Source organism: Sminthopsis crassicaudata, chromosome 1, assembly GCF_048593235.1.
Source record: "Sminthopsis crassicaudata isolate SCR6 chromosome 1, ASM4859323v1, whole genome shotgun sequence".
Taxonomy (NCBI): domain Eukaryota; kingdom Metazoa; phylum Chordata; class Mammalia; order Dasyuromorphia; family Dasyuridae; genus Sminthopsis; species Sminthopsis crassicaudata.
Window position 1 is genome coordinate 250,669,829 of NC_133617.1, and position 16,139 is coordinate 250,685,967.

Genomic DNA, 16,139 nt, shown 5'->3' on the forward strand with positions numbered 1-16,139 from the left:
GGGAATTTACAAATTTATATATTACTGCCTAATACAGAGATTGTGAAGAAATGGCTTTGTTTAAAAAAACCCTGTATAACTGTGATGCAGTGTGCTACAATAAATAAATTACTGGTCATGGAATCAGGAGCCCTGATTTCATATCCTACTTCTATCACTATCAATTAAATAAGCATTTATTAAGTATCTTCTGCATGCCAGGAACTCTGCTATTTGCTGAGCCTATATTTTAGTGTAAGAGACAATGAAATACATGTAAAAATATATTTAAAAATTAGGTGGCACAGTAGTTAAAATAACAGGTCAGGAAGACCTGAATTCAAATTTAATTTCAAGAGTACTTGCTACCTGTGTGGTGATGCTGAGTAAGTCATTTTACACAGTTTGCTTCAGTTTCCTCATCTGTGAAATGAGTTGGAGAAGGAAATAGAAAACCACTTCAAAAAAAAAAAAAAAAAACAGTGTTGGAAACAAAGCATATGACTTTCTACAAATCACTTAACTTCTCTGGATGTCAGTTTTCTCATTTATAAAATGTGGGGATAAGTTTATATAGTCTTTAAAGTCATCCATAATTCTAAAATATTATCTCATTTCTAAAGTGCTAGGTAGTAACACTGTAAGATGTTAGCCTTCCACATTGCATTTCAATATGGACTCCTGAAAAGCAAAAAGGATTTAAGACCCAAATAAATTATTATCTCAGGGTAGAATTTCAAATACCTTTATAGAGTATAGGAGAGTACCCAATGGGCATGCGGGCCTCCTTGGAAGTCAGCTTAAAGTTTACATTCACTGGATCCTGGTTTAGCCATTTACTGCTTCTTTGTCCTGAGACAATAGTTTCTGTTCTTTGAACCTCACTTTACTGAGCTGTAAGATAAGAGAATTGGACTAAGTGACCTCCAGTTTCTTCAAGTTCTAATTCTATGATCTTATGACCCAGAACCCACAGCCTCAACATTGAAAGAGTATTCTGAGAAGAGATTTCTCCATGGTATAAGTATGAAAGAACATGGTAGTATATGTAACCTGACATGTTTTTGTGTTTTTCAATTATTTTAGTCATGTTTGATTCTTTGTGACTCCCTTTATGGGGAGGAGTGGGAAGTTTCATGACAAAGATATTGGAAAAGTTTGATATTTCTTTATCTCATTTTACAGGTGAGAAAACTGAGACAACTGGGGTTAAATGACTTGTTCAGGGTCACAAAACTAATAAATAATAAAAATAAAAATAATAAAAGACCGAATTTTAATTAGTTTGAGTCAAAATCCCACACTCTGTTCCATTTATACTATATAGCTGCCTACCTGAAATCTTTGCTTTTTTGAATTATTAATTTAATTTAATTAAAAATATAATTTAGCAGATAGTGGTTTGGTTGCAGCAATTTAAATTTCCTAAAATTTCAATCTTGCAGCAGCATGCTGTTGGCTAATTAGACAAAAGAGAGAATGAAGCATTTATTCAGTGATGAATTTCTGCCCTCCCTCAAACACACACATACACATTCTCTTTCTTTCTCTCCCCCTCTCTCTCTTTTTCTCTCCCTCTCTCTCCCTTCCTTTCCTCTTCCCTCTCTCTTCTTCCCCTCTCCCCTCTCTCTCTCACCATAATCTTTCCTGCAACAACAGTTTAATCCAACTAAGCCAGTTGACAGATCTTACTGATTATAGTTCAGATATAAATAACTAGAGGTGAACAAAGTGTGGGAATCTGTGTTTATTTTAATGATTTAGGTATTATTGGGCTATTCATTTACAACCATTTGTAATTGGGGCAGTGAAATAATGGAATTTATAACAGGATGCTTCATTTACCCTTGTACATGTATAATTTGAACATATTGAAGTCACAGATGTGGACTCATAAATCCTGTGTGCACACAAAGAGGTGATCTATCACTTCACCCTTAAGTTCATTCAGTTGTGGTAATGTTAGGGAACAAGAAAATATGAATTATAGCCTTTTAGATATAATTCCATAATTTCAAGTCTTAGATTGATGGATGTGTTTTTAAAATAACCTTCATTTTTATTTATACTTGCTAGTTAGTAATGAATCCCTTTAATCTTCAAAATCTGTAAGTTCTTTGATAAAGTGACTTCTGACAGTCATTCTGCTTTCTGTGCCCTGCTTTCTAGAGCCTCCAATTTGGGGTGACAAAATGCACCATTGCGTTCTAGAGCCCCACACCAGGGTGATTGAAATATTGTGTCCTGTTTTCTAGATTCCCCAAAACAGACTGAGAGAGCTTGTTTTCCACAATATAAATGGCTAGATATAGAGTCAAGAAAACCTGACTTACAACTAGGTTCTGAATATATTATTATTTATTTTTTTCTGAGGCTGGGGTTAAGTGACTTGCCCAGGGTCACACAGCTAGGAAGTGTTAAGTATCTGAGAACAGATTTGAACTCAGGTCCTCCTGAATTCAAGGCTGGTGCTCTATCCACTGTGCCACCTAGCTGCCCCCTCTGAATATATTATTGATCAAGGGCAATTCAGTTAACTTTTTTGAGTCTCAGTGCCTTCATCTGTAAAAATGAGGATAACACTATCTGTTGCAGCTCCTTCAGAAACTTTCTAGTTGTGTAAATCACTTAACTTATATCTGCCTCAGTTTCCTCATATGTAAAATGGGGATGACAATTGCCCTTACCTCCCTGAAAGATATGAGGATAAAATGAGAGAATATTTATTAAATGTTTTCCAAACCTTAAAACAATATATAAATACTAGCCACTGTCAGCATTATTATTATAACATGAGATAATATATGGGAATCTGACATCACCTGAAAATTTCCCATTGTTAATGAGTTCCAGTTCTATAATTCCCAGTCTTATGAAAGGGAATATAGAATTGATTAAATTTGTCTAATTCCATTCAGTAATGAAATTAGAGGGGTGTCCTTCATCAAGAGGGGTGATCAAAATGGTCACTTTGGCATACAAGTAAGTTCTTAGCAATAGGATGGGATTGAACAAAGGCAAAGATTTTAAGTCTTCTTGCGTCTGGTTTTAGAATATTCTATAGAATTAAGCTAACATGATTTTCTGTAATTGATTTGTATTCTGCAGTGGAGAAAAAGTGAAGTAGCAAATAACTGTTATAGCAAGATAAAGAGATAATGTTTCTTTACTGAACTAATTATATCCTCCATCTCCTATTTTGAACAGTATGCTTGACAGCCCAAACCGTCTCGATGAGGAACACAGGTTGATTGCCAGATATGCAGCAAGACTGGCAGCAGAGACATCCTCATCCGTAAGTTTTCCTTAAGGGAAAAAGTCTTCAATGATTCTTGAGGAAATTCTGGGCAATTACCAGACATTTTCCTTCCATTTCACATTTAGAGGTTATCTTATTATAATTCTTGTATTCAATATAAAGTTTTATTCTTACTAATTTATTGATTTTTGTTAAGATTTTTTATTATATCTTAGGGAAAAAAATGCATTTATATTTAATTTTTAAATGGTATAATGCTTACTATCTTTTTCAGTTAGTCAATAAGCATTTAATATTAAGTATCTTCTGTGGGTTAGAAAAATAGAAGGGATTTTAAGATCCCATCCAGTTCTAAATTTATGCTGCTGTAATAAACTAGACAATACCACTCAGTGAGTCAGCTGAGGATTATAATTAAGACCAAAAGCTTATCAGTATCCTTTCACACCCATCCCTCACACACTATGTGGACCTGGCCAAAATCAAATCCAAAACACAACACTTGTAGAAAGGACATTGTTTTGTTTTGTTTTCTATTTGTAGGTTCAAGTAGAATTGAAAAAAGGTAGTAAAGGTAATACTGATTGAACATCTCTTCAACAGAAAGAAAATCAATCTGGCACTTTATTCAAAATGCAAATGTCTGAAATAGAGGATGTCCCTGGACTATAGATTGTTGGGAGGTGCATGGCATCTTCATTTGTTTTTCATTATTCTCAGACATCCTAGCTATCAGAAACAACTTCAGAGCTTTCTCATTAATGATCTTGGATGGGAGTAGTATAATGACCCAAAGCATTAATCCTGTCACTTGTTCACAATTCAGTGTATTGACCATGGCACTGTCAGATTTTCATGACTGAGAGGAATTAAAAGCTAAAAATGTACTTTTTTTCCAAAATAAGACTCGGTGGACTAGAGGCAGCATTGAAGTGTGTAAAAGATCAAATAGCATGAATAAGGTCAATCTCATTACAGTCTTCTAGCTCATCACATCTCAGAAGAAAAAGGAGCATGGATAAAGAGTAAATCAAAAAGAATTCAGCACTGACTGTCCGGAATACCATTTCTGTTAGATGACTAATGCTCAGCGAGGTCAATTGGAAAGACAAAGTCATACAAGCTTCTTAGCAAATGTCTTGTCCAGTTAGTTTTCTATTTAATATTGATCCATATATTTGTTTTACTGTAAGTGGCTTTTATAGAAAGGAAGCAGTGGGTAGAAGTGGTTCCTATTCTTCCAACTCTTACTCTAAGACACCCATTGCCAACCCCTAACACTCCAGAACACTCCACTTCCCTGATTCAATGAAAATAATTTGCGGTACTTATTTGCACCATATTTGTAGTAGATCAGCCTCACCCTTATTCCTGCTACAAATCCAGCTGCTTTGTAAATTCCCTAACAATTCTAGTAGCTGAATAATTAAAAAAAGACTAATGGAGACAAATTTTAGCTTAATGACAGGAAAAAATATTTCCTAATAATTAGAATTGTCTAAAAATGGAACATTCTTTCTCAAGAGTGGTAGGTTTCCCTCTCCTTGGAGCAGAGGCATGGTAACTTATTGTTTATATTTTAATAAGATTTTCTTTCAGGTAGAACTTGAACAAAATGGTAACTAAGATACCTTCCAAGGTGTCAAATTCTGTGATTCAGTAAGAGATCATAGATTAAAAAGAAACATGGGGTTGGAAGGTAACTTAATAACTCATTTACTTGAGTATGTTTTCTTTCCTTTAGAAGGATCAAATTTAAATCTTCCCAGGCCATGTTTTTACCTTCTCTCTCCATGCTGCTTGTCGCTTATAGAGCCTTAAGGAAAAGCTTAAGGTTTTGCCTCAACAAGAAAAGTATGCGACAATAAAACTAGTCAATTCAAGGAAGATTTTAGTTAATATAATTTTTTGGCATTATTTCAGTCAAGAATGGGAAGCTCTAATACACAAGCCAGATGTGCTCTTTGAATTCATTTTTGTCTAGCCAAGAAGAAAGATGTGAAATCCCCATTTCTTTATACTTATAAAAATGCAGTAAGGTTTAAAATTTTATTTTTTAAAATTACATTGCTATAAATATACTAAATATTTTACAAGATAGGGATGTTGCCCCTGTCTTATTCTAAGTGAATTTCCTCCTTTGTTACTACGTATGGATGCTTATATACTTATGTGCAAAGGAAAGAAAAAGGGATAAAGGGAATAGGGAGGGGGGAAAAGAAAGAGACATACAGATAGATTGTCTTTCTATATATCTCTCTGGGTATTGATTGTCTTTGTGTGTTTTATCTTATTTTGGGTCTGTTTGTCTTTCCTTAAATATATCTCATTCTTTATGTTCATAGCCATATGTTTTGCTTTCTCTGTGTCTTTCCTTTCCTCATTTTCTCTACTCTCCCTTCTCTTTCTATCTTTTAAACTTGAATCTAAGGGCACTGATGTCAAAATCTAATAGAAGAGAGGCTACCAATCCATATATAAGAATCCTTAAAGACTTATTATATTGACTTAGGTTTAAAAAATAATATTATTTATGTTTTATTACATTTTTATTTATTTTGTTTAAAAAAATTCCCAATAACATTTTAATCTGATTCAGGCCACGTTTGAAAGTATTGTAGGGCACAGGCCACATGTTTGACATTTTTGCTCTAAGCAGTCTAAAATTATAGTTCAGGAGAAGCCCTTCCCTGCTAAACTTTAATTTTAATCATCTTCTCTGAGGTAATCTACCATTCATCTGTAATTGTCCTTTTGTACATAATTGTTGGTATGTTGCCTCATAAGATTGCTTCTAGAGGAGAAGCCATAGTTTTGTGTCACCAATGTTTAGCAAGGTGCCTGCCACACTGTGGGTGTTTAATAAATGCTTATTGACTTAACTGGGGTGATCTTTATATTAGAAGATAGAAACCATATCAAAATCTTGTTTTTTTTCTGGGATGATCTGTCTTTATAGAGGGTGTTTCCTCACCTAAAAAATCTCTGTCTTAATGAAGTCATAGATCTAGCTCCTTGTCCCTATGTCTATTTATTAGTCTTCTTTTCTCCATTCTTAAATTTCAGACATATATATATTTTTTCACATACTTATATGTATAGATGTTTTATATTTATTTCCCCTTTTAAAAGAAAAATTGAATTAAGTTGTTTTTATTTATATAATCACCAGTTGATATTACTTTTCTGCTTTACAAAGCTCCGAGAGTTACTAAAGTTCCCCATACCTGGTGTAAAGGAAATAATTGATTGATTATATTCACTTTTTAATTCTTATTTTTATGTGTTTATGATATAACTATTCAATGAGTTTATCCAACTAGTTCATTTCTCTACCCATTACTAGAGAATTATAGAGCAGAAAACAAGTATTGAAAACCCAAGCTGACTTAGATAGGGAAATTATCTATTCATCATTTACATATAAAACCTTCATGGGAAAATGCTATTATATATCCATTGGAATAAATAATAATAAAACTATTAAATGTTACTAATGTTAGCAATATTACAATTTAATATTTGTAAAGTTCTTTACTCTCAATATTTTCCCTTTTAAAAAAAATTTTGCACTCCCAACACCTAGCACAATTTCTAGCAAGTACATAGTAGACTTTGCTTAAATCCTGTTTGGCAGACAATATAGGTATTATAATCTTACTTTATATAAATTTACATATATAAATTATATATATATAATTTATATATAGGTATTATAACATTACTTTATATAGACAAAAATAAGGCTTAAAAAGATAATTCTCTGTGATCACACAACTACTATTAGAAGTGTCTAATGTTTAAAATCAAGTCTTGCACTTAAATATAGATAAATACATATTCTCTGTAATTATAATAAGTATAGCATTTAAATTGGGCATTAAGATTTTCAAAGCCTTTTATAATCATTTTTATTTATTATATATCATTAGGTAGATATAAACATAGATAAACTTAGAACAGTCCTATGTTATAATATTGTTTTCCTCATTTTGCGAATAAGAAAACTGAGTCTGGAACAGAATTCTAACTTGTGTTTCTAACTCTGTCTGGCATTCTATCAACTCTGACACCTGGCTCTCAATAAATATTTACTACTGGCTCTAAGTCCAAAGTTCTTCCAACTATACCAGCTTTTTTTTTTTTTTTTTTTTTTTTTTGTTGTTGATTTCCCATTTGGTTTTCATAAAAAGTACATCTTTTCCACACATCTCAGCATAACTTACAAAGATTTTATTGAGATTCTTCAGGGAAGATTCACTGTGATGGACATAGTTTTGTATTCCCTAATATTAAATATTTCATATCATGTCTTTTACAGCAGCCTAGTCAGCAAAGGGGTGCTTCTGATATCTCTTTCACCATTGATGCAAATAAACAACAAAGGCAGCTGATTGCAGAACTTGAAAACAAGAACAGGTAAGAGCTTTTAAGCCATATTGGTATTTTGTTCTTAATGTATCATTATTCATTTGGATTATACTTTAAAATCTTTACCTGTCTTCTCCTATCAGTTATCACTCTTAAAAGAAGAGGAAGTGTAACTTATTATTAATGAAAGTTGTATACTAAATTGCGAAAAACTAGTTTTAGGAAACTATATGATAAAGTGTTGCTTTTATATGAATTTTTCAAATATTTTATTATTAATATTTAATGAATGTTTTAAGTTTCTTATCATGATCTTTCTCACTCACTTTTTGCTAAATCCATCAAAGTTTCCCAGGCCCAAGTTTTTACTTTTCTTCCAACCTAGTCTCAATTCAGTGCCATTTCTGTTTTGTTTAGTTTTTTTTTAATGAAAAAAAAAACATTATTATCTCTCCCTCCCATCTCCTTTTGCCCTTTAAAAAAATAAATATGAAATTCTTATTACAAATTTGTATAATCAAGGAAAGGGCATCTAGTGGCATAGTAGATAGAGGGCTATACCTGAAGTATCTTTCTGAGTAATGGCTTCAGACACTTAATAGCCGTGTCAACTAACCTTCCTAGATTGCAATTTCCTCATTTATAAAATGAAAGGGCTGGACTAAATGAGTTCTTGTCCCTCCAATTCTAGATCAATGATTCTATAATATAATTAATATCACATTGATTGCCTTCTCAGTGGGTGGGAAAGGGATTAGAAAGAGGAAAAAAATTTAGATCTCAAATCTTAAAAAAAAAATGTTTAAATGTTTAAAATGAATAAGTAATTCTTAGAATAAATAATTTTATAGTAAATTTTTGTCATTTTCTCATTTTTAAATGTGGTAGTTTATAAAGGTGATTAGCTCTTATCTCTTTCCTTTCTATATTCTCTTCTTTGACCTTATCTTCTTCCAAGCTCCACACCACAACATAACTTGATTAGTAACATAGAGGGCACTCACTAAGAGGTTGATTGGTTGATTAAACTTGGCTAACTTGCATGTCATATCTCAGCAATGGCTTTCTTGGTAAAGTTACCACAAAGAAAATCAGAGGGAATGGAGTTCAATATTCAAATTCTGGAACTGAAAGATAAGAGGCCCTCCATGTAGTATTAACATCCTGATAAAAATCATCAATACCACAGGTTAATATTCATTTGATTAATTTAACAGTGATAGAAATATTCATCATTAAAAATGTTTAGATTGTATTTGACATACTATTTTATTCATATTCTTTGTAAATATTTTAAACCATTGAACTTGTTATTAGCTCAATCAAAAACCTTTAGTAATAACCTGCTCTTTCCATATTTTATCTTGTTATTTTTTATAATTTTTCTTTTTAATTCCTTCAGTGCATTTACTATCCATTTTGTTATAAGTTGAGTAAATGTTAGTATTGTCTGCGTTTCAATATGTTTTCCTCTTGGCATTTTGACTTTAATCATTTTTGTTCTATTATTATACAAACAGAAACTCAGACACACAGAGTTTTCTTTTGAGACTTTTTAATAATTGTATTTCTTTGGGTCATTTCTATTTTTGAAAGTGATATTAAGCTTTTCCTATTGCTTGTTTTTGTTTTCTTGGAAATGATGAAACTTCTATGTTTTAGAATATTTATTTTGACCTCAATTTTAACAGTTTATAAAATATCAAAATCCAGACCTATTCAATTCCTTAACAATGATTTCTAATACTTCACATATAAGTTACTTTACCTCCTTCGATGTGAGCCCCAGAGAAGTGACTTGCTGAAGATTACAAAAGTACCAAGTATCAAAACCAGGAATCCAATTTCTGTCCAAATTCAAACCTCTGCATTTTTTTTCTCTAAAGTCAGTCAGTCAACAAGCATTTATTAAGTGCTTATTATGTTTCAGGCACTGTGCTAAGTTAAACAAATTTTACTATTTTGATGATTTTTTTAAAAAAAATTTCCCTAAAAGAATGAACTTTGGTCCTTAAATATAGACTCTCATCATTAAATGTTCTTTGGTGAGTATAGGATTAGCTTCATAATGTAAGAATATGACTGACCACAGGAATTTTTCTTGCCTCTGGAGAGATGTAGCCACATCAAAATTAGAATATAAGAGCAATTTAGTTATACATGGTAACCCTCAATTTATGTAGCTCTGGGAACAAGAATTTTACAATATAGAAGAAGGGCTGTAAGGAATTTAGCAGTAAATAGTTAACCAAATATAATTTTCCTACTTTTTTTGATGGTACACAATCCTCCTACTCACTTATTCTTGAGCTCAAATCTCAAACTCATTTTTTCCTTCTCACTCACTGCTCCACATATCAGTCATTTGCCAAGATGTCTTTCTGTACCAAAAAATCTATCTTCCATTTGTCCCCCATTTTCAATAATAACTAATTTTATATAGCTCTTTAGGATTTGAAAAGTGCTTGACAATTCATGAGCTCATTCAGGTTTCAAAAGAACACCAAGAGAAATGGAAGAGCCTTCAGTAGACATATGATCCATCCCATACATGAAAGGAATCTTTATTTAATCTATCTGATAAGTCAGAAACTATTTGAAGATCTTTATCCTCCTGTTCTACTTTGTATTTTTTTCATGATTCAATTTTTTTCAGTTTCAAATTCACCCCTTTCTTCTTCCATTAAGAAGGCAAAAAATATCTTCTTTACATACAATCATGCAAAACAAATTTCCACATTAACCCTATTCTGGAAAAGAAAAAAGAGCAAGGAAAAAAGAGAAAATACATGCTTCAATCTGCTTACTTAATCCATCATTTCTCTGTTTTTAGGTGAATCATATTTTTTCATTATGAGTCCTTTGGAATTGTGTTAGGTCATCATGATCATCAATTACTATGTCTTTCACAGTCAATTATAATGCTATTATTGACTAAATGGTTTCCCTGGTTCTCACTTTACTTTGTATCAGTTTATATATGTCTTTTCAGGTTTCTCTGAAACCATCCCCTTCATTATGTTTTACAGCACAAAAGTATTCCATCACAATTATATATCATTCAACCATTCATCAATTGAGGGGAATCCCCTCAATATCCAATTTTACATTGCAAAAAACTCCTATAAATATTTTTTGTCCATGTGGATCCTTCTCTTTTTTTGATCTCTTTAGGGTATAGAACTAGTAATAAAATTGTTGGGTCAAAAGATATGAACAGTTCAATAGCTTTTTAGCACATTCTACTTTAAGACAACGCAAGTAGGTGGCTAAGTAGAAAAAGTGAAAGACTCTTCTTCTTGAATTCAAATCTGGTCTCAAACACTGATTAGCTGTGTGACCCAGGGCAAGTCACTTAACTTTACCTCAGTTTCCTTATCTATCAAATGAGCTAAAGAAGGAAATGGCAAATCATTCTGGAAACTCTGCCAAGAAAATGCCAAATAGAATCATGAAGAGTTGGACACAGGTGAAAAATTATTTTAAGATAATTCTTATTGTGAAGAAGTTTTTCTTGACTTCAAATCTAAATTGACCTCCTCTTAACCTATTGCTCCTGGTTTTGCTCTCTGGAGCCTAATCATAATGAGTCTAATCCACATTTCAGCCTTGCACACACTTTTAAGACAGCTATTGTATTCAATTTGAGTTTTCTCTTTTTCAGTTTCAATATCTTCAGCATGAATTCAAGTTGATATTTTTTTGGCACATAGTACAAGACTTTATATTTATCTCTAATGAATTTCATCTTATTAGATTCATCGCATTGCTCTAGTCTGTCAAGATTATTTTGGATCTTGACTGTCATCCAGTATGTTCATTAGCACTCCCAATTTTGTGTTATATGCAGATTTGAGGAGCCTGCTTTCAATGGTGTTATCAAAGTCATTGCTACAAATATTCAACAGCACAGGGCCAAGCATAGCTTCTCAGAGAATTTTCCTGCCATATAAACTATGGCCAATGTATTCTAGGAAATTAGATTATCTTATTCTCAATGAGTCCTGTTTTAAATGAATCCATGTTGGCTCTTTTTAATCACCACTCCTTATTCTGGTAGTTCATCAATTATTTCTTTAATGATCAATTCTAGACTTTTTTCCAGGAATCAGTTCATTGGCCCATAGTTTGCTTGCACTGTTTTTCTTTTTAAAAAAATGGGATAATATTTGTCCTTCTTGAGATGCCTTTTCTATTTTCCATGATCTTTTAAATATTATTTACAGTGGCTCAGCAATTACATCTGGCAACTCATTCAGGACTTGAGGACATTATTCATCTAGGCCAGATAACATGATTCATTCTGTAGAAAATTAAATCAGATCTTAGAGAAGTTAAATAAGTTCACAAAGCTAGTAAGTATGTGAGGTAGAATTTGAACCCAGGGCTTCCTGATTCCAAGTGCCACACTTTATTCACTGTGCTTCATATGTTCAGACTCTTATCATCTCTCTGGCACAGCTATAAAAAAATAATATAATAAATATGCATTATATATATAACATAATAAATATTCTGAATAATTTCTCTTTTTCCCCAGGAGTCTATCTTTCACAAAGCTGCCAATCAACAATCACTTAATCCACAAGCATTTTTAAGCATTTACTACTAGAAAACACTTAGGGCAGTTAGGTAGAACAGTGAATTTTGAGCTGTGGTGATAGTAGATAGGCCTAATGAAGAAGGACTGAGTTCAAATTCAGTCTCAGACACTTACTGTGACTCTGGGAAAGTTACTTAACTATTGTTTACCTCAGTTTCCTCAGTTTGAAAATAGGAGTTATAATAGTACATACCTCCTTCAGGGTTGTTATGAGGATCAAATGAAGTGTTTGTAAAGTACTTAGTAAGTGGCTAGGTAGCACAGGGGATAGAGTTCCAGGCCTAGAGTCAAGAAAACTCATGTTCCTGAGTTCAAAACTGGCCTCAGATATTTACTAGCTGTGTGATCCTGATTGCCTCAATTTCTCATCTGTTAAATGAGCTGGAGAAGGAAATGGCAAACCATCCCAGTATCTCTGTCAAGAAAACTCCAAATGGTATCATAAAAAGTCAGACACAACTAAACAACAACATAGTGCTTGATACATAATATGTGAAATATAAATTCTAGCTATCATCATTATCATTATTATTATTAGTTATGACAAGCTCTGGATAGTCAAAGAAAAAGTAAAAACTTTAAGATGCCTGATTTGGGAGACAGAGACATATATAAGATATAGAAGAGCCATACAATGTAGATACAGGGTAACCTGTAAGGAAAAGTCACTAATAACTGAGAATAATGAAAAGCTTCCTAAAGATGCTCATACTTGAGCCTTGAAGGGAGTTAGGTGAGGAGGGAAAGAATTTAAAGCAGCGGGAAAAGCCTGTTAAAAGACTGACTAAAAATGGGAGACAGAGAATTATGTTTGAATAATGGTAAACAGACTGGTATAACTAGACTACAAAGGGCAAGGAGAGGAGGATATTGAAAAGAAACAAAAAGGCAGACTAAAGTAATAGAAAACCACTAGAGTATATCTGGGGAAAGGATAATATGTCTAGACCTACACTTAAGGAAAATCATATTGGCATCTGGGTGAGTTATGGGTTAGACTTTCGGAAGACCTGAAACAGAGAGGACAATAAGGGAGCTATCACAGATATCCAGGAGAAAGGTGATGAGACCAAAATAATTTACAGGACTGAACAAAAGTTTCTGTAGTTGCCTATTGGTGGTGGGATAAATCATAACTTCATTAACCTGACATTGAAGGCTTTCCACAATCTGGTTCCAATCTACCTTTTTGAAAGTTTTATATTACTCTTCTCTCATAATCTTATCTCTTGCCATCTCCTATCTCAGTGCATTTTACATAAACATTTTATAAGCCTATAATACAGTGTCTTGGGGCAGCTAAGTGATACAATGAAGTCAAGAAGGCAACTCTGGGCAAGTTACTTAGTTCTGTTTGCCTCAATTTCCTTATCTATAAAATGAGCTGAAGAACCATTCCAGTATCTTTGCCAACAAAACCTTCAAAAAGGAATCACAAAAAGTTGGACATACCTGAAAATGACTAAAGACAAGTGTTTCTACATATCTTTCTGTTGATAGCTTTCTCTTACTAGATCAAATTTTCCATGTTTAGAGTGCCCCAATAGCTAATAAAATTAATGATTCTTTAGCATTATAATGTAAAATATGTTAAAAATGGAAGGGAAAAAAAATCTTTCCCTTCCTGCACAGGTTAACATCTCTTTTCTTCATAAAGCCTTCCCTTATGTGCCCCCCCAGAAAACTCTTTTTCTTTCTTTTCTATTTTGTCTGCATTTCTCCTTCTATTTATCACAATCTATATGTACATGTCTTATACCCTTAGATTTTAGATCATAAGCTACACAAGAGCATATTAGCCAGGCATCGTGCTAGGTATGAGTGATCCCAGAGAATTTTGTGCAATCACCAGAGTGGTTTGCCAGTCTATAAGTTTTTCTATGAGGTTTTTAATGTAACTATTGCTTTGTTTCCTTTGTTTTCTTATTGTTGTTCTTTTACTTTATTTGGAACATTTGTTGCCAGTTTGAAAGGACAAAGAATAGCTGGGCTTGTTCATTGCTGCTCATCTACCCATCTAGAGGGTGAAAGTATCTCTCTGACTAGACCACAAGGTGAAAATCTTGTTTCTTAGTAAATAAGTAGCACTCTTCAACTCACATCTTTGAGTCTATGCACAGCATTTATGCCTAATGGTCTTGTTAAAGCTCACATTAAAGCTTAAGACTCCACTGTTTCTCTTCATGGGTCTGAGGGAATATTCTAAGGAAAGTTCATTGTAAATCAAAAAGCATCAGACAATTTTGACTATTATCAGTAAAATCGGTTAAAAAAAACTGACAGATTCAACCCCTTTATTTCACAGAATAAGAAACTGAGGCCTAGAGAGGGGCCAGTGGTTTAGTGAAAATCAGGTTTTAATTATACTGTATATTCTAGAGGCAATCTTTCCAAATGGCTTGCACTTCTATGACTCTGGCTATTCATCTTCTATTCATTGTGATTTGTTTCTTCTGAGTGATTTTTTCTTATTCATATTACTGAATGGGGAGTTGACCAAGAGCAGGTGCCTTTCCTGGAGGGTGTGATATCTTGTGACCCCATCTAATGGCTCTTGACAGGCTGTGGAACCATTTGCTTTCCACAGTTTGTGTCTTCTTTATGGACTGTCTAATGTCCAACTAAATGTAATAATAGCCAAGGCATCAACATCAATAATGGGTTGGGTTGCCTCAGTCCCTGACAAAGGTCACACCAATAGCACTCTTGTATTATCCATCAATTCAATTATAGCTTATCCTTTTAAAAGCACTTTCCTGAAAAAGACTGCCCCATTCAGCTCCATTGTTAGGTTGAAAATCTGTAGAATAAAAATGGAACTTTACCTAATTGAAGATTTAAAGAACCTCTGATCTTTGGGTTATCAGATAAATTCAAGGCAAAGAATTCCATTTGGGGATATAGTACAGGTTATCTAATTTTGCAAAATGAATTTATCTTTATTTTCTCTTATAGAACCTCTTCAGTTTGAATTATTGTCCATGCTGCTTGGCTCCTGAGTGTAGTGCTGAATCATTGAGAGACACATGTTTGATATTTTAAGAAAAATATCATTTAATCAATCCACTTTTTAAAACTAAACCTAACACCTTATTTTAAGACCTTACTCACTCAAATTTAAGTCCTAATCATAGTAACAGTCCCAGTTATTTACAATACTCAACAATAGAAAATCTTGAAGAACTAGATATATTTCAAATAGTTTTATTTCCTCATTTCTCAAAAAATATATCAACTACACAAAGCAAAAAGTCTGATATATAACATGATTAATATTGTGAAGTATTGTGAAGAAGAAAGGCTCTAAGCCCTAAGCTTCAATGTTCAGAATGAGAATGAGGAATTCAAAAGATTATATATATATATATAATCCATGCATGTATTTTAAATGCAGAGAACCCCATTTTTCATGTTATGAAGGTATTTATGTTAGGTTAAATCAAGTTATGGTGCATGTGTTATAATGTCAATAACACAGATATGGACAAATTTTCAAAAGGGAAACACAATTTTCCAATTTTGTGTAGGGCTTATCATTGTCTTGGTCTGTCCTCAGTGTATAAGCCTTCCTTTGTTTTGTTAGTTTGATTTGCCCTGACCTTAGCTGTCAATGAGCTAACTCGTAGTTTCTGATTTTATCTTTCTCTCCTAAGAGAAATCTTACAGGAGATCCAGAGGCTACGATTGGAGCATGAACAGGCTTCCCAGCCTACGCCAGAGAAGGCCCAGCAGAATCCCACTCTCCTGGCAGAGCTCCGTCTTCTCAGGTAAGTAAGGAATTTCACCAATGTGAAGAGAAATGTTTTTTTTTTTTTTCTGGTTTCTTTAATTGAAGTAGATATCTTATGAACCTACTGAGTAAAAATTAATTAGTCTTAGCTTACAACTAGCTCCAGTTTATTTGCTTTGTTGTTTTAATTTTACTTG

At 32.9% G+C, this 16,139-nt stretch overlaps 1 protein-coding gene across 23 annotated transcripts in view; it reads left to right on the plus strand.

Annotated features, from left to right (window-relative positions):
• DTNA (dystrobrevin alpha) overlaps positions 1 to 16,139 on the plus strand; it is a 329,968-nt gene that overhangs the window by 269,289 nt on the left and 44,540 nt on the right. For 17 of the 23 annotated variants that reach the window (XM_074277657.1, XM_074277767.1, XM_074277773.1 and 14 more), the window contains 3 exons: positions 3,187 to 3,274; positions 7,560 to 7,657; positions 15,866 to 15,979. In XM_074277657.1, the coding sequence (XP_074133758.1) occupies positions 3,187 to 3,274; positions 7,560 to 7,657; positions 15,866 to 15,979 (300 nt within the window). The remainder of the gene's footprint in view (positions 1 to 3,186; positions 3,275 to 7,559; positions 7,658 to 15,865; positions 15,980 to 16,139) is intronic. The other 6 variants (XM_074277844.1, XM_074277733.1, XM_074277720.1 and 3 more) reach the window with 1 other exon arrangement.